At 35.6% G+C, this 18,871-nt stretch overlaps 1 protein-coding gene across 2 annotated transcripts in view; it reads left to right on the top strand.

The window, feature by feature from the left end:
• LOC123869153 (autophagy-related protein 16) overlaps positions 1–16,065 on the top strand; it is a 231,213-nt gene extending 215,148 nt beyond the window's left edge. For both annotated transcript variants that reach the window (XM_045911917.1, XM_045911916.1), the window contains 2 exons: positions 5,138–5,270; positions 14,776–16,065. In XM_045911917.1, the coding sequence (XP_045767873.1) occupies positions 5,138–5,231 (94 nt within the window). In that variant the 3' untranslated portion in view covers positions 5,232–5,270; positions 14,776–16,065. The remainder of the gene's footprint in view (positions 1–5,137; positions 5,271–14,775) is intronic.
• Positions 16,066–18,871: the final 2,806 nt, after the last annotated feature.

Below are 18,871 nucleotides of genomic sequence, written 5' to 3'. Positions count from 1 at the left end.
CAAGCTGTCAAGATGGACGTTGCCTAAATTCATAATTATTTATTTGAAAATTATGTTTTGGAAAACTCAGATACTTTAGATCGTAGGCGCGGAATAGTCCAAGAAAATCGGTTCAGCCGTTTGAAAGTTATCAGGTCTTTTCGGTCTTTTCTAGTTACTGTAACCTTCACTTGTCGGGGGTGTTATAAATTTTTAATTTACACTTGTTAATGTAATGCGTTGATAAGTTGTAAATAATTATTATATTCATACTCCGCACAATATCATAGTTATAAAATTCTGTAGCAACATCCGAGGCTTTATTAAAGCTAAGCCTACAATATTTCTTCCATACTTGAATTCCCATTGAGCTTTATTAATATTTGGTTAAAACGATGTCTTACACCGAGATACAATATTTATCTGAATATAATTGGACTAGCATCAATTTGTAATGAGAGTATTTACGCAAATATATCTACCCATTGTACCTGTTGTAGCTTTATGCAGATTTAAAAAGTTAACGTTCGTACAGTAATAAAATAAGTAATCGTGGTATTTTCAAAACTCGTTCCACAAGTTCTTATCTAGATATGTAAAAAAAACCCCTGACTCACTCACTGACTGACTCATTAGACCTAGAAAGATGAAATTTCGCACAAATGTTCCTTTTATAAAGTAGGCAAGGGATAAAAGCCAGATTTTTCGAAATTCCCACTAGAGCAAAGCTATTATACGAGTGCTACCACCTGCTTAATAGAGTAGATGTTAGTCATCAATGGCATTTCGGGGCTTCAATGAAAATAAAAATAAGTGGAACATAAATTAATTGTTTTATCTGATTGCGAAGAAGCCGAAAACTGTGTACATTCTTTTATCGATGACAGGTCTGCTCTCGACTGCGATCTCGACAAGATCTCGCCTGATAGTGAACGATGATGAAGTCTAACAGAATTTGGAAAAGATACGCATGGCATTTTTAACCCCCGACCCAAAAAGAGGGATGTTATAAATTTGACGTGTGTATCTATCTGTGGCATCGTAGCTCCTAAACTAATGAACCGATTTTAATTTAGTATTTTTTGTTCGAAAGGTTGCTTGATTGAGAGTATTCTTAGCTATAATCCAAGAAAATCGGTTCAGCCGTTTGAAAGTTATCAGCTCTTTTTTGGTTACTGTACTTACTGTACCTTCACTTGTCGGGGTTGTTATAATTTTTTTTAATTTACACTTGTTGACATAGTTCAGTTCTTAGATGTCAGGATCCTTTAATATGCGTATTATTTTTGAGTAGGTACTTACGAATTAAGACTTTGTGGCATTTCAGCTTAGTGTTTTATATGTGTTCCAATACATATTAGATGTATAGTCACATGTCTGATGCCACTAACTTTCTCTCAATTTAAACAAACCTTTGTCCAACAGGACATCAAAGAGCACTTAACTTTTACTCGTTATTACACGTACATTTATTATTACTAGGAAGTATTGTCTAGCAATTGGGAATTCCACAACAACCTCGTTATTGCCTTATTAGATTAAAATCTTTAGCGTTTGTTATTACATTCCATATTTTGGTTTATCAAGTTTTCCGTATCTATTAAACTTCTATTAAGCTCCTTAACTCGATAAATACGAAACCACTTTTAACTGCGAACAGAACTAATGTCCCGTGCGTGCTCACATAACTTGTTAAGTCGTGGCCCTTGTAAAATTCCAGCTTTACTTCAAATTTCCTCTTCCTACACTCAGTGGACATACAGTTTTAGTACTGTTTTATTTATACGAGACTCTACTAACGTTTGCTTATTTTATCAATTATTATTATCCTTACCAGTATTTGAAATGCGAAAGTGTCTGTCTGTCTGCTATCTTTTTGCGGCCCATACATACAGCTTTTAAAACCAAACAATATTACATCAAAAAAGAAAAACCTAAAAAAAATCATAGCGGATTTTGCAGCGAACGCGTAGCGACACAGATTGCATAGATATTGGCGCGAAGTAGACGCGCCTTTTGACACCTTCGAGCATGCTCCAAAAAATAGCGGCTCGTTACCAGTGTATTTATCAGTGTCGAAAATAATTAAAGGAAAAATCTTGCATTTAATTAAAAATAATCGATATACGGGAAAAATAGATGGGTACTTCACCTTGCCTGTGGTTGATGCACTGAAATTTGTGTTAACGCGATGGGAGCTTTTTGTGGTGGCAAGGCTATCGACCGCCGCGAATAGATTCTTGAAATTGCTTTATTGGGTAACCTGTTCCCGAACACAGTAGGCGTGTAATGCGGTTATAAATCAAAACGTGACTCGTATAAACACAGATTCTACTCATATTTAACCGTGCCATCAATAATAAGGTTCGTTTTGACAATACGTGCTCGAGAAGCAACGTATAGACCAGTTTTAATTAAACCAAATATTTTTAGTTAATATCTTTACCTATATTGGATTTTTAATTTCACTTTGAAACCAAACTAAAAGTATACTTATAAGCTTTATATTATAAAATTAGTGGAAAAATAAAATTCAAACGTCTTCATAAACTTCATGTCATTCGTCTAAATTAAATTTTATGGTCAGACAAACGACAAACGACCAGACAAACGACCGTGCTGCCAAAATACAACTTTAATCAGTGTCCAGATGCCACTAAACACATTTCCATATATCGTAAATAAAAATAATAGCGCCAACTTGGCTATTTAATTCTCTTTTTAATATTCATTGCTAATATGAGTTATTGTTTTAATAACCGTCGATAATTTTTGCCCTATGATTGGACGATGTAAGATATCCAATTATTATAAAATTGTTTCTTTACAGATTATTCATTGAATCACCATGTTAATTTCGCTCGAATCAAAAGTAACGATTGCTATCATCATACAGATTAGAAAAATTAAATTAGATAGTCGTCAATAGATGGGTATTAATTAATGGAACTTACATGCCAAAACAGAAAATTAACAATCTATTTTATGTTTCCATTCATCTCGTTATCGCCATAAAATAAATAATATACTGTTATATCCCTTTTGTTGCGTATGCGTTTGAAACACAATTGTATGCTATTTCACTAGGTATTACCGTCGCTTCCTAGTACCATATCGGATATTCCTTAGCTCGTTAAACGCAACCGGGAGCGGTATGTGTAAACGAACCGAGCAAATTCACTCTAATTCTTGTTTATGAGGCCTTAACCCGCATAATGAGATATAAAACCGTAAAGCGGCTTCCGACAATCGAAACGGTGCACCAAATCATCTAGGTATTCTCCGCCTTAGAGTATTGATATGTTTTATGTATCTCACTAGCAGGTATAATTTAAACTATTTGTCGGAGCTCATATTCAGTAAAACCTGACCGCATTTTGCTATTTAACTATAATAGTACATTTCCAACACCGATGTAATCGTTAATTTTTTGTCGATCTCATTAGGCGGTGCGCATTAATAATGAAAGTCACGATGAGTATCTTCTAAGAGGTAGTGACACGGATTTGAGCGCCAACATAATATTTATAATGTATGACCTTATAACGTGGGATACCGTTCATAGCCACCTCGAGTATTCTCAGAAGTGTAACGGTCCAGCCGACTCCAACATAAAATGCACCAGTTTTGTCATAAAACAGCACTATCTGGTGGCATTTAATGACCTTTTAACCTAAGATTATGTCGGGAACGGGCTCCGTGATTCTCGTCTCGTATGCACTTGATAATGCCAAAAATCGAGAGCGCCGTTTGGGTTGAACAACCGGTAGCAATCAAGACACCTACATACGAGGACGACGACGACATCCCTGGCGCTGAAGTGAGCGCTGTGGTATTATAACTGGGAGGTTCCGGGTTCGGTTCCCGGCAGGGACATATGGGAATTTGTTTTTTTCTAAATTGTCCCTGGTCTGGTGAGAGACTTCGGCCGTGGCTGGTTACCACCCTACCGGCAAATCCGTGCCGTCAATCCATTTAGCAATCCATCATTGACACTGCAAGTTAATGATGGACTGTACCATTTATATGTGATTTAGTAAATTATTTTTTTTTGTGATGTAGGTAATCACAAATTTTCGATTTTCGAATGTTTTCCTTTTACTTGTCCTATAAAATCTACCTACCTGCCAAATTTCATGATTCTAGGTCAACAGAAAGTTCCCGTATAGGTTTTCTTGGCAAACACGACAGACAGACGGACAAACAACAAAGTGATCCTGTAAAGGTTCCTTTTTCCTTTTGAGATACGGAACCCTAAAAACACATAAGTAAATAGACAAAGAATTCTTTGTTGCAAAAGAAAATTTAAACAATTTCTACGATAACCAAACTCGCGGGTGTGATAAAGGGCCATTCGTTTCCAGTCGTGATCCCGTGTTAGGAAGATATTTTGCTCTGAACCATTACTTCGCGCTAAGTCGACACTGGAAATGTCAAAGCTCATATATACATAGGTACATGTATTTGACGATTGTAGCCGACATTCCTAAAGTAAATACTAAGTAGTGCCATTTATCCATATCCGTACCATATATTCCTTTCCAAGCATTTGACCTAGGCTTCTTTGAACTTAAATTATTCTAAGCTTTTAACGAAGTAGTTTTAAATTCCTGCTACAATTTATTAAATCACAAGATGTAACCCGCGACTTCATCCACGTGAATTTGGGATTTTAAAAATCCTGTGGGAACTATTTCATTTCCCGGGATAAAAGTAGCCTATATCCGTCCCCGGTTACATACCGGGGATGGTAATAGGACGAATATAGCTATCTCTGATCCTCGGCATAATCGGTTAAACGGATGGACCGTGAAAAGCTAGCATACAAACAGACAGACACACTTTTCCATTTTTAATATTACTAGCTTATATCCGCGACTTCGTTTAGGTGCATTTAGGTTTTAAATCCCGTGGGAACTGTTTGATTTTCCGGAATGAAAAGTAGCCTATGGCACTCTGGTCAAGTCTTAAATTCACTATGTCTGTGCAAAAAATCACGTCGATCTGTTGCGACATGATTGAAGAACAAACCAATAAACAAACACGCTTTCGCATTTATAATATGGGTCGTGATATATATGGATGGATCTAAGATGACACATTACTATGTTGTGGTGAATGTGGTGGTACCTGACCTAAGATTTTTGATGTTTAACAGATCAGCCGTAACAGCAGTGTCATGGCATTCACAGTCTGGACTCCTGGCTTCGGTAGATCGAGGAAAGCGCGCAGTCATTTGGGGTGATTTGTGACAGGCGACCGAAAATGTTGCACTCCCGCTAACTGAACAGGTAATTGTTTTAATAAATTATGCAGTTTTGCATAGCCCTCTAAATTATTGTAAGCATACAATTGTATTATGCCTCATTTACTGTGTTTTTCAGGGTTCCGTAGCTCAAAAGGATTAAAGGAATGCTTATAGGATCACTTCGTTGCCTGTACGTTTGTCTGTCTGCCTGTCTGTCGTGTTTGGCAATAAACCCTATAGGGTAATTAATTCCCGTTGACCTAGAATCATGACATTTGGTAGGCAGGTCTTATAGCACAAGTAGAGGAAAAAATCCGAAAACTGTAAATTTGTGGTTCCATCACAAAAACTGGCCAAGTTCGAGTCAGGCTCGCGTACTGAGGGTTCTGTACTCGGGGATTTTTCTGACAACGTGCACGATAAATCAAAAACTATTAAGTATGCATAAAAATAAATAAAATTTTGTTTTAGAATATACAGGTACAGCTCTTTATATGATACCCCATTTGGTATCTATAGTTATCTTTCTTTGAAAATTTAAACATATTTTAATTTTTTTTCTGTGATGTAACCACAAATTCACGGTTTTCGGATTTATTTATTCCTTTACTTGTGCTATAAGACCACGTGCCAAATTTCATGATTCTAGTTCAACGGGAAAGTACCCTATAGGTTTTCTCAACAGACACGACGGATGACGGGCGGACGGAGAGACAGACAACAAAGTGATCCTAGAAGGGTTCCGTTATTCCTTTTAAGGCACGGAACCCTAAAAAGTAAAGATTTCTTGTACGATGTTACGGAAACCTTCGTGTGCGAGTTCAACTCGCACTTGGTCGGTATTTTAGAATAAAAAAGCCCCAAAAGCTGGTAATGCATTGGCGGTTCCTCTAGTGCTGCAAATGTTCATAGACGGGCGATAGGTACTTTAGTACTTACCTACCTAATCAAAATCTCGCCTGCTTGTTTGCTCGCATTCATATTTTTTAAACTTTATTTAATTCTCTTTGTGAAAATATGAAAGTGTGTAACATTTTTTGTAAATGAAAACATTGCAACGTCACTTTCTCGGCCTCCATCCAAAAATTGTAAAATACTAATTCAGACCAATCTTCTCCGCTTAGTATTGTGTTTTAGTCCCGTGGAATTTCTCGAAATCCTCCCTCAGTGCACCCCTCGGATACCTACATAAGAATAAATATTTCCTACTTTCAAATCTCTAAGTTCTCCTATGTGTAGGTACATAGTGTAGAAAAAACGAAGATTATCACTCCTTCATTTTGGAAGTCGATTAAAAATACAAGCCTTTAGCAAGCAGAGTGCTATTAAATTGAAATAAAGTTTTGGGGCAAATAGCGAAACGATGTTTCTATTAAAGATACCAAGTAGCTTAAATTAACGACGCCAAAGAGGCGTGTAATGAAAATTAGCTTTCGACGACCTTACATGAGCCTGTGTAGATTCAATTCGTTCAGCGGCAACCTGATTTAATTAATTTTATTAGAAAGTCAGACTTTTTATGAGCTTTTTCTCTCTCGACTATGGCCGTTACTATACTTATAGGTATAAATATTTTATCGTATTATTCTTTCAATAAATTATTATTATTTATACAATAATACACCGTAATTGTAACATGCACTGATTATAAAATATTCGAAAAATCTAACAGTCTTTTTGTTACTCAATTTTCATACAAGTGTCATGATATCAATCAATCAATCAGCCTGTTTGCGTCCAGTGCTGCACATAGGCCTTCCCAAGAGCGCGCAACCACATATTGTACAATCCTTCGCCTTCCTCATCCACCCACTTCCTGTTTTCTTAAGGTCGTCAGTCCAGCGGGCTGGAGGTCGTCCCACATTGTGCTTGCTGATACTCGGTTTCCACTCCAGAACTGCACGTCTGCCTCAGCGACCATCGGTTCTGCGGCATGTAGACGTGGCCTGCCGACTGACTTGATATTTGTAATAATGTCTTATTTTTATCGTACGCTTTCTTGTTAAGAACAAGCATGTTTTATTTAACCAAAGTAAGAGTTTCGAACATGGAATCTGTATCACTTTTAATATGCCTTAGGTATATAAAATAAAAATGTGATTCAACATGAGCCATATAAGGTTAAAGATAATCAAGTTAAGATTGATACTTGTTGATTTAACCGATTTCAAAAGTAGCAGCGTTTTCGATCGTTAAAAAAGTTGTAGCCATTCAAATTCATGTCATGTTCTTATCAAGTAAGATCATCTTGACAATAATTTGACACGGAAGTGCCAAGAATAACAGGTTCCGACAGTGTGATTTGTATCCGTTTTAATGCTACTTACATTAATAATATAACCTATATTGATAATACAATGTACTTACCATGTAATGTATCTGTAGCGACGTTTTATATGTGATCCGTCTGCGTGGATTTAGATTTTCAAAATACCGTGGGAACTCTTTGATTTTCCGGGATAAAAATTAACCTATGTGTTAATGTAGGGTATAATCTATCTCCATTTCAAATTTCAGCCAAATCCGTCTTGTAGATTTTGCGTGAAAGAGTAGGTACCTAACACACACACACACACACACACACACGCACGCACGCACGCACGCACGCACGCACACACACACACAAGCACTTCTTATAATCACTTAACATCAGGTGACCCGCCTGATCGTTTGCTTGCTATTTTTATTTAAAAAAAAAAACTCGTAGATCGCTGCGATTTTCTCAAACTGCATTTAGTATATAAAGAGTTCATCCTTTTCTTTAAAAGGATATTTTATTTATCACACATATTATTAATAATATGTATTCAGAATTTGAAGGACATCTGAAAAGGTAACCATAATAAATTTCAAAGTGGCCATAGCACGACCATAGTAAGTGCAGAAAAATGTTTCGTTATTATTCGTGAAGGTCGCAGTTCACACTGTTATGCTGTCTAGACGGACTCTTATTTCTTTTAAAGTCCAGTGTTAGAACTTAGAAGCTCACATTAAATGTCGCTACATAACTTAATATTATATGCTAACGGAACTCTCATAATAAACACACCTAGATACTCGAACGCTCGAAAAATTTTTTAAAGAATCCATTAACCAAATTACCGGTTGATTGAATACAAAAAAATATAATACAGTTCTTCTACAGAAGATAATAACAGCAATTAACAATCTTTATTATTACACAAATTAAAATCGTTCTTTGAATATGTCCGAGCATCGCTCTCGGGCTATCAAACGGGGAAAATATAAACGAAACACATGTAATTGAACAATACTGTATTTGTATTTTTCCGTGGTTTTACACTTCTTAAGTAGGTACTAATAGTTATTTTAATTATAGAACATACGACTAGTTAAAAGAAAATTCTTAAACGAAGTATGGGCAAGACTTAGACGTACGATAATAATAATTACTTCTAGATTTAATCCAGGCATCGTATTAAAATGCGGATAGTAAAAAGCTATGAAATGTTATTTAGATAAAGATATCAAAGTCAAATCTTTTTAATGATTTTCCTTTTAACGTTAATAAAGCTAAAACTGATGTGTTCTTTTTTATATTTCGATGATTCTTTTCGAACTCTTTCTTATCTGAAAAGTTACTTTTGATTGCATGCTAGCAAAGCTATGCGATATTATTTTTTTCTAAATCTCTGTTACTATTCTACTTTACTCGATCCTATTCGAATACTATTATCTTCAGAAATAATAACACGGCTTCACGAAATGAATAGAATATCTAATAAACCATCAATGGTGACTGACAGACATCTACCGCATAGCAATTTTGACTGTAATAACTTACCTGACCTAATCACCTAGGCTTCTACCAATAATTCGACCATTAACTATATGAAAACTTTATTGTTAAAAAATGAGTGTGGCATAGCGAGGGACAATAGATGCCGCCGACAAGTGAAAGCTTGACTTTCGACTTTCATTGGGTTTTTGTATAAGTGTATGTATGGTTTGGCGGCGACCGGCGACCGCGGCCGGACCATATTGTCTCGCGACATGAATTTGCCGAATGGTTTACACTAAAGCACCGTACACACTTGTTTGTATCAGTTTGTTTGTAATTTTTTAAAAGTTTTGTATTTAATTTAAAAAATAAGTATTTATGAGATGTTAAGTAACTACGTATAAATACACAATAATTGTAAGTATACTTAGCTATACTTATTTGGATTATATGTGTAGGGATAAGATTTAGAGTATCACTATCGATATTATAAATGCGATAATGTCTTTGTTTGTTGGTTTGTCCTTCAACCGCGCCGCAACGGAGTACCGAATCGGTGAGATTTTAAAATGGGTTAGTTAAAGGCCTGGAAAGTAACAGACTACTTTCTGTCCCGGAAAATCAAAGAATTCCTACGGGATTTTAAAAACCTAAATCCACGCGGATGAAATCGCAGGCATCGGCTAGTAGAAATAAATTGGTTTGCGCTTTTAAATTTTTAGAAGTCTAGTGAGCTACTGCTTTCCAGACTTATAAATCCATACTAATATTATTAATCCGAGAGTGTGTCCGTCTGTCTGTTACCTTTTCACATCTCAACCGGTGAACCGATTTTGACGAAATTTGACACGGAGATAGCTTGCAGCCATGAAAACGTCATACTCGTAGAATTCTTTTTTATCTCGAAAATTCAAAAAAATCCTACGGGATTATTATAAACCTATTTTCACGCGGAATAACTCGTGGGCAATAATAAGAATCAACTAATTTCTTTTTTAATTGCGATACCTAACCTCATCGATGCAAAAGAAAAAAATGGTTCAATTCAAAATCAATTTAAAGACTTAAGACATCCCCTGTCCTGAAAACCAGATGTGCCTCACAAAACTTGCTCTTGAAACACTATAGTAAGTTTGGTTCACGGGTGCCAGCCAGTGTTTTTATTTTAAATATCTACTCAAAGATCTGTTTCTATGAAAATAACTTCAACAGTGTATAGACATCTTAATAACACTTGTATATCATCACGAAAATCTATCTGTAACAGTTCGACCAAGTATCAGATAACAAAGAACAGGTAATGAAGTCTTAAAAAATCTTGCCGTACCTATTCCTGCCAACATCTTGCTTGATTGAATTACTTACATACAACTTCCAACAATAATTGAAATCAAAATAAACACACTAAACACTTCAGATTCACAAGACACGTGATCAATGTTGTATTTTTATTATAGTTACACTGGCATACTTTCATTTATATCGGGGTATTTCGGCATTTTGGAAGTTGAACCTCAGCACTTTTATATTTGTTTTTGATTGCTATATTGAGTTAAATTAATAACAGGAAAATTAATAAGTAAAAAACAATAAGACAAAAGGGCTGGCTCATTTTTTGCGCAAAAGATCAGCCTGGCTTTTCAACGTGCAAATACAGCCAGTATTCTTAGCAACCACGCGGGCATGATTTGTATGTAGTAAGTAGATAAGACTTTCAATTGTAACTTGTAAAGTTTTCAAAAAACTTAACATAAAAAAATAAACAATAGGTAGGTAAGTCATTCTTAAATCTTACTGATTCGTATTGATATAAATCGAGTCCACGCCAGTTAAATTGTCGTGTTTGCCGCAAATCACTGTGCTGAAGAATAGATTTCACATAGTCAAAGTCAAAGTCAAAATCATTTATTCAAAGTAGGTACAATTGTACTCCTTTTGATGGTCGAAATTGTTAAACTTGTACGATATAGTGGTGATAATTAATTACGTTACTTAAAACTAAAGCTACGAGTACAACCTACCTATTATTATTATCAAAGGGATCCCCTAAAGCAATAAGACCGCCTTTGCATACAGTTGAGTTAGTTTTTGGTTTCTTTGTATTTTTTTCTTGTTTTGTATGCAATAAAGATTTTCTATTTATTTATCTATATTTTAATGATTTATGTTGAAAATACTTACTCGTAGTATGCTAGTTAATGCTTGGGCAGACTAGGACTACTTTCAATTGCATTGACTAATATAATGTTAATGGGTTAGGTATACTATAAGCCTTCTTCGTACTATTAGCATTAATGATGATGAAAAGCACATTGAGATCCACTAAGAAGTTAGAAAGTCGTAAGCGAAAACACAGACAAATGCGATGGCGATTTAGGTTTATACTCGTAAGAGAACACTTCTAAGTACCTACCTACCGCAATCGTAGAATCAATATTTCTACTAACAATGAAATGACACCTCGCCTCACAAATTCCGACATGATAAATTGATACTTCATCATAATCACACGACATAAACGTGTTAATCTAAAATAAAATCTCTAGATCATTATCAGCTGTATAGCTTGCTAATTAAACCCCGCTACCGTAAACAAAGCTGTGATATTATGTTGTCAAAAACAGCCTCAAGCGCCTCTCACTGGGTACCGTTGGCTTGTGACGTCGGAGCAGGCGTTTCGGCGTAATGACCCCTACATCTACAATCGCGACACGAACGACTCAGATCTTAATCGCTTCCTCTTGATAAGGCCACATTCCACCACCATTGTCGCCACCAATCCATCAGATGAACAAATAACACGTTACTTTGACATAACTGGACTTCAAGTGAGGCCTAATGAATACAGTGAATCGCATCTAATGAAATTGCACCTCTTGGCTCCTCGACAGCTGAGCAATGACTAGACTAAGTGGGATCTTTGATCCTATGTTCTGTCTATGTGCTGCTTTTAGATATCTATATTATTGAGTTCAGCTCAACAATATTATATCAAGCAATTCTTTATCGTTCGTTTTTCGTCTTTAAAAAAATATGATATCTAGACGTAGGCCGCGATCACACCTGTAAGTTTTACTTACTTTTTAAGTACCTTACGTAATTAATTGGAAACGGCGAAAAAATACAATCGGCGGCGCATGAAAAAAATCGTCGGGTGCATAGACTCTACTAATATCGGTTGAGTTGAAATTAATACATATGCATCAATAGTACTCTATGCAACTGCGACAATTTAGCCATGTGAATCAAGGGGAGTATTCCCTTTCCCCTCCAATTAAGCGTAAAACTTGTGCCAGGAGTGGGTACGACAATAATGCAACAGGTAGGGTTTGAAATGCTGACCTTTCGGAATTCAGTCCGCTCAAATGGGCTATGAGCCCGAGAGGGCTATTGTCCTCAACACAGGGAGGAACGGTCAGCGACTATGAAGTTTGGATCATGGTGGCTTTGGAAAATAACAGGTACACTACTTACAGGATAAACTTTTAAACTTTAAGTGTGTCCGGCAGGGGTTTGCCATGACTTAAGTGTCTGGCAATGCATGACGTGGTTTTTAATACTATTCCGAAAAACATGTAAAAATTATACTTTGACGTAAGATTTTATTAGGTACACCTTTTTTGCCTGTACAATTGCAGATACAATTTTTAATCCTACTTTTCAAAAGACTAAAATATCTTTTGTCAGCAGCCAAAGATGTGGGCATTTGCTTATAAATATGATACATATAATGTCTTTTCAAATAGGTTTATAGAGGCTCCGTACTTAAAATAAGTTGTTTTATTATTATTTGAAACTGCTACTGGGTCATAAAATATTGTGCCATATTTCTTTCGTACGTACATTAAAGTATTTGAAAAGAAACACGATATGCCGTGTGTCTAATACCATGATTTGTAGTTATAATCCGAGTTTATTGATAAATTATTCATACATTTATTATTGTACTAGTGTCGTGGCGTGGATCAATGGTACCCGTTGCGATAAGGGTATCTCACGATATCATTGATTGTACTCACCAGAACTCAGTGGTTTGGAAATAAAACCTTTTCTACCTAAAAAAACCTATTTGTGAAATATATAACCAGATTAAATAACCTTACCTTGTAAGTTATATGCCTAAAGATGCTAACAAATTAAATAAAAAATGTACTTAATAAAATAGAAATTTCATTGTAGAATAATTTAAAATAAAATAACAAAATTATAGTAAGAAAGTACCCGTTCACAGTAGGTAACCAATTAATGAGCGTTAAAATTATGACTACTAGTTCAAGGCCTACAAAAAATTTAATTGGTTTGTAAATACTATGTAATATGAGCTTTAATTAATTAATGAGATTGATGTGTTGAATAGTAAAAAATATGAACGCAAACTTTTCGCCCCAGGCATCACTGCTGTGCAAAAATGTTATTAAAGACGTTTGACGAGATCAAGGCAATTAGTTCAATGATCCCTGGTTAGGTAATTAAAATTACTCATGCTGCTTCTTATTACATTAAATCTAGTATTACATTTCCAAAGTTATGATAAAAGGCAATGTCGGTTACAGACACTTGACGCGACACATATCTCCTCCTAATAAAACTAATATGTGATACCGTTTTGGCATAATTGTATTTTTTGCTTGGAAGGCCAGTAGTCCGCACGCAACACCAAGAGCTGACCGGAGGCGGGCTAATAACAGTTATTAGCAAATCGCTATGAGAAATCGACAACAATGAGCACGAAACACACTCATTGCCTATGTCCCATTCATTAAGTTTTTGTGATACTATCTCTTGTCTTAAAAATGTGGGTCGCTATTTTTTTCCCCTTATTACCTCTAAACACCTAAACGGGACAATTTGACCTCGAGCGAGTTTAATGTATTATCATGATTAAATTATCTTCACGCGTTTTGTGAGCTATCATTTCGCCATTTGTGTAAAAGCTCCATGAAAAAGTAGTAAATTGATCTTATTATGTTCATTAAACATAGTTTTACACATCCAAGTACGATTTTACGATGGTTGTTAAGTTTTATAATACGAATTCTAATTAGCGATCGGAGCGAGAGAAAAATGATAGGACGTGTGCAGACTTTTTATGGGAATAGATATACCTATTTTAATAATTATTACTAACGATTTCCGTATATAGATGTTTGATATCAGAACCCTAGTAAATGTCGGCAATCCACTAACGAACGATATAAATCCAGAGCTCCGATTCGATTTGAAATAGTGCGGTGATATACAAATATACGAGAACAGTTAATAACGGGTACCATACATTAAACATATCAATTTCAGTATTAGTGGTTTATGTTTTGCGATTATTTATTAGTACTCAATAACCAATACGGATTGTTTGATTACTTGTAACTTAGATAAATAAATATCATATTGTATGGAAAATAAAACATCTGACTAACGCTAGAGGTAAACAAACGTTGCGTAGACAAGTGCTGCGGGGTCCATGCCGCGTCGTGGGCAATGGCATTGACTGTGAGTTTAACCCGCTATACGAGTACATTGCGGGTTCGAAAAAGCTCAGTGGGTTTATGCATATTTTGCAAGAGTTTAATTTGCCTGCAGGTGCATTAAACTGACATTTTTAACTATATAGTTAAACTGTAAGATGAGTAGAGAAAACCAAGTACTGTACGTACCTACGTTATCAGTTTTCTCTACATTGGTACCTCAAGATTTAACTGAACCTTTAAAAATGTCAGTTACTAGGGATATAGAAAATTAGGATATGCTACGCGTAGTACTCGTATAATGCTGTTTTACGTTATGTTCATTAATATTTTATTTTCAGGTAGTGAGTCAGAATACTGCGGAGCTTGAGGGCGACAGTGCGGAGATGTTGGACTTCTTCCGAGGCCTCACCACCGATATTCTTCAGCGATTTACATGAGGCCTCACCACGTACATCGACGTGCGCAGGCGCCCCGTGGTTCACTGACGTGGTGAAAAAAATCTCTAATATGATTTTTTTACCTTCAAAGGGACTTTATGAGACGAGACATAAATATTAAAATAGTTATACCGATTGTGATAGCAAATCGAGACAATATTGCTTGAAGAATAACAAAGGGTTGCTATGTTCATATTATTAATTCGTTGCCAATGTTTAATTATATAACAGAAACTTTGTAGTCATGATTGACTAAATGTGCTAATCTCTAATTGCCCACCTACTCAATAAAATTGTATACAAAAAAAAAATTCAGTAGTAGGTCAATTTTTCACCTGGTATTCAAGGAAAGAGCATACTTATAGCTAATCTTATTCGGCAGCGCCCTAGCTGGGTTAATCCCTTGCTTAATTCAAGCATTAATTCAATATTATATAGATCAGGTTATCTTGTCGTATTGAAATACATCAATATAGTTGATTGTATAGGTAAGGGATAAACTTTAGAACATTCTTCTAACAAGATATAAAATTATGATTTCATATCATCATCATAATATTAGGTTTCTATTCCAAAACACCACAAATTCCAAGGTGTACCCATCTTGTCCCTTACCTTCTATCAGTGCAACAAGATAACGGGTCTAGTTATGAATAAACTTCACTTTAGTGGAATCGACGATGACGCTGAAATTGAAAGCGTGTATTTTTAGTTTGACGAGACTATTTTAACGATTCGCCTTTACTTAATTTCTTGGCAGTTATGTTCTACGCATCTAGGCTATAATGATCCTCATTATGTATCTCGATAAAATCTATAAACGGCTGAGCATCAAGTTATATTTAATAGGCGTATCTGAACTAACATTACATTCCCTTGCGTAATTTTTAGAGTCCATTAATTTAAATGCCATTTATAGCTGAAACAAAAAGGATGTGCGGCGGAATCTTGTCTAACATAGTTCTTAGAGGTGTAATAATATAAGGAACTGTATGAAGGTGTTTACATACAAAGTGCGTGTTGGAGCCGCGCTCCTGCTTTTGCGTAACCATTTTTTTTACTATATAGGTTTGCACTTAATCATGCTAAATAGTAAATGATGATGTAGCCTGCCTGCCTTACAGGTGCCTATTCACTCTTTTCAGGGTTCCGTACCTCAAAAGGATAAAAGGAACACTTACAGGATCACTTCGTTGTCTGTCTGTCTGTTTGCCTGTGTCTGACGTGTATGTAAAGAAACCTATAGGATTTGGAAGGTAGGATACCAAGTGGGGTATCATAATATGAAAGGGCTTTAACTGTACATTCTGAAACAAATTTTTAAATATTTTTTTGATTTATCGTACAAAATGTCGAAAAAAATACCGTTTACCGCTTTTTTTTTAAATACCCCCATTATCTCCGATGTTTACCAATCGAAAAATCTGAAATAACTCTGGTCAATGGAAGTTTAAGTATATTTCACGGAAAAAATAAAACCAATGTTCTTACTACCATAGTTTTTGGTATTAACAACAAAACTCTACTGGCAAAGTTAGTTTTGCGGTTAAATACCAAATGTGATTCTTACCGTTTTACTTCTCCTGTAGTACGGATTAAGGAACCCTTACGCACGCAGGAACGCACTTGGTTAGTTTTGTGAAAGTACCAATATTATAGCAAGTGAGGAAAACGAGAGACAAAAAGGCATTCGTACAAAGTGCTTTATAGAATCAGTTTCTTGTATTAGAAATTGTACACACATACGCGCGCGTTCAATGTTGCGTCCTGCCATGCAGTTTTCGTTGTGCGTTTTATGTTTTTAGCTTGAATACTATTTTTGTATTGGCCATAAAAACTACTTGTCAATAAAAACCTAGCTAGTAGAAAATATTCAATAAACTCAAATTACCTTTTATCTTGGTATCCTCTCTTAACTAACGGATCTAAAATAATCTTAGTTGCATTACAGTTAAATGGATAAAAGATACTTACCAAAAACCAAGCTAATAGAAAAGATTCAATAAACTAAATTGTAACTTTTGAAACTTGATTTCCTCTCTAAACTAACGGACCCAAAATGATCTTAGTTGCATTACAGAACAAAATGGACAAAATATGAACGTGGGAAACCAAAACCGCAAAACAATGGTCGTAGAAAACAGTGGCTAGGTCTAATTTAGCTCGCGATGCAAGAAATACACGGCGACATTTTCAAATTTAGATCACAATGAGCGATAAATTAATGAGCGTACATTATTGTCACCGTGACATCATATTTGTTTTAGTCGGGGGGTGGATCACGAACCACCTGTGTTGAACACTCATTAGCACACAAAGGCTTCGCTGCGGTCGCGCGGCTCGATCACAACTCCTCGCCGGTGTGTCGGGGCTCTACATTCAAACGAACAATATAGAAGCTTTACTAGAAATATTTTAATTGGAAATATATAATTAAGTAATACATATTTTTATAAATTCTACATTTTCATTACTGGTAAAAAAAATATGTAGAAATGGCATAGTGCTTGCAAAAGACGTGGTCTTATCTGAACGCTGAGGCGCACTGTTCGAAAACAGATTTCAGCTGGCTTGTGATGGCTCGTCAGTTAAACTTTTCCGTTGCGCGATCGAATAGACATCCCCTCCTCTCTCTCTTTGTACCGCTAAATAAATCTATAAATCGCCCACTGCGCAGGTATAAGTTCAGAGGCCGTTAATTTGATGGAAAATATAATCACTAATACATAATTCAATTTGCATCAGTTCTGCAAATAGGTTTGTATCCTCGACTCGGTATTCGACAAATTCTGTATTCGCCAGATTCGCGGTTATGCGATTATGAGATCGATATTATGAGATATTGCCATCGACAATATTTTCGCTAAAATAATGGTCTTGCTGAGGTGGAGGCGCTGGCGAGCGCGCATCCGCCGCAAGCGACACATCCATATCCCGTGACGCGTGTTCTGACGGACGCGATCGCGAGCTTTTTGCCGATGTTTTTACAACATTTTTTACACGCCAGGCCAACGACCCCGCACCATTTATATAGCGCTATTTTCACATGTAATTACGCGTATAACAGACCGCTTAATTACCCGAAACTGTTGCGACGACCGGCGGCATTTGGAATTCGATCAAAAAATCTAATCCGGTGCCGCTCAAAATCTTATCACACTTCGTTAACCTTCGCTTCTTCGGAGCTCAGGTGGGATTTCAAAATGGCGCAGCGTCTCTCTATATTAATATCATTTCTTGCCATAAAAACATGTCATACTTATTTTTAAAGATATTAAATTGCCAGTTCTTGTTATTAAGCGTATATTTACATAACGGTGATGTCGACGACGGCCGTCTTTAAAATATCGTTAGCGACGTCGAAAACTAACCATATGTATGATTTTTTTTTTTTAATAAATTCAGTTCTAACGTGAAGAACGAATGAAAATGTCAAGCATTTGAACATTATATTTATTAAACGACTTCCTTCTACAAACGTAACGCATGGAAGAGAATGATTAAATTGACTTTGAACCATTGCATTGACATTTTATCGATCCACAAACGATATTTGATCGAGTTATTTGTATATTTATACTATATTATTAATAATATGTACTTCCCTTACCTGTTTGCTTTTATAACGCAGGTAAGAAATTTCTGTAAAACTTCAAGCAATTTAGTTTATGGTTAAAAATTGCGGTGGAGTTCACACATTACACCTATTTGCATTGTGTAGGTATAAACTGTATTTTACTGCTTATGTAAATAGTTATAACAGAATCTTTTATCTTATAATATTAATAATCCAGCTAAATTTTGCTGAATATATGTGCCTTTTATTAATAATCTTACCGTTACGAGGTACTTCTGTACGCTGTTTAAAAATAATTTAACTCTGTGTTGCCATTTAATTCAGATATATTTGAAGATGAAAATGACTATGTACAGTACCCGGCAGGAAAGGCATTGAATCGAAGATAGTTGACGGTTTCGGTTCTTCTTCGTCTTCTTA

Source organism: Maniola jurtina, chromosome 10 (assembly GCF_905333055.1).
Source record: "Maniola jurtina chromosome 10, ilManJurt1.1, whole genome shotgun sequence".
Taxonomy (NCBI): Eukaryota; Metazoa; Arthropoda; class Insecta; order Lepidoptera; family Nymphalidae; genus Maniola; species Maniola jurtina.
Note: the sequence above shows the minus strand (reverse complement) of the source record. Positions and strands in the feature narration are given on the sequence as shown.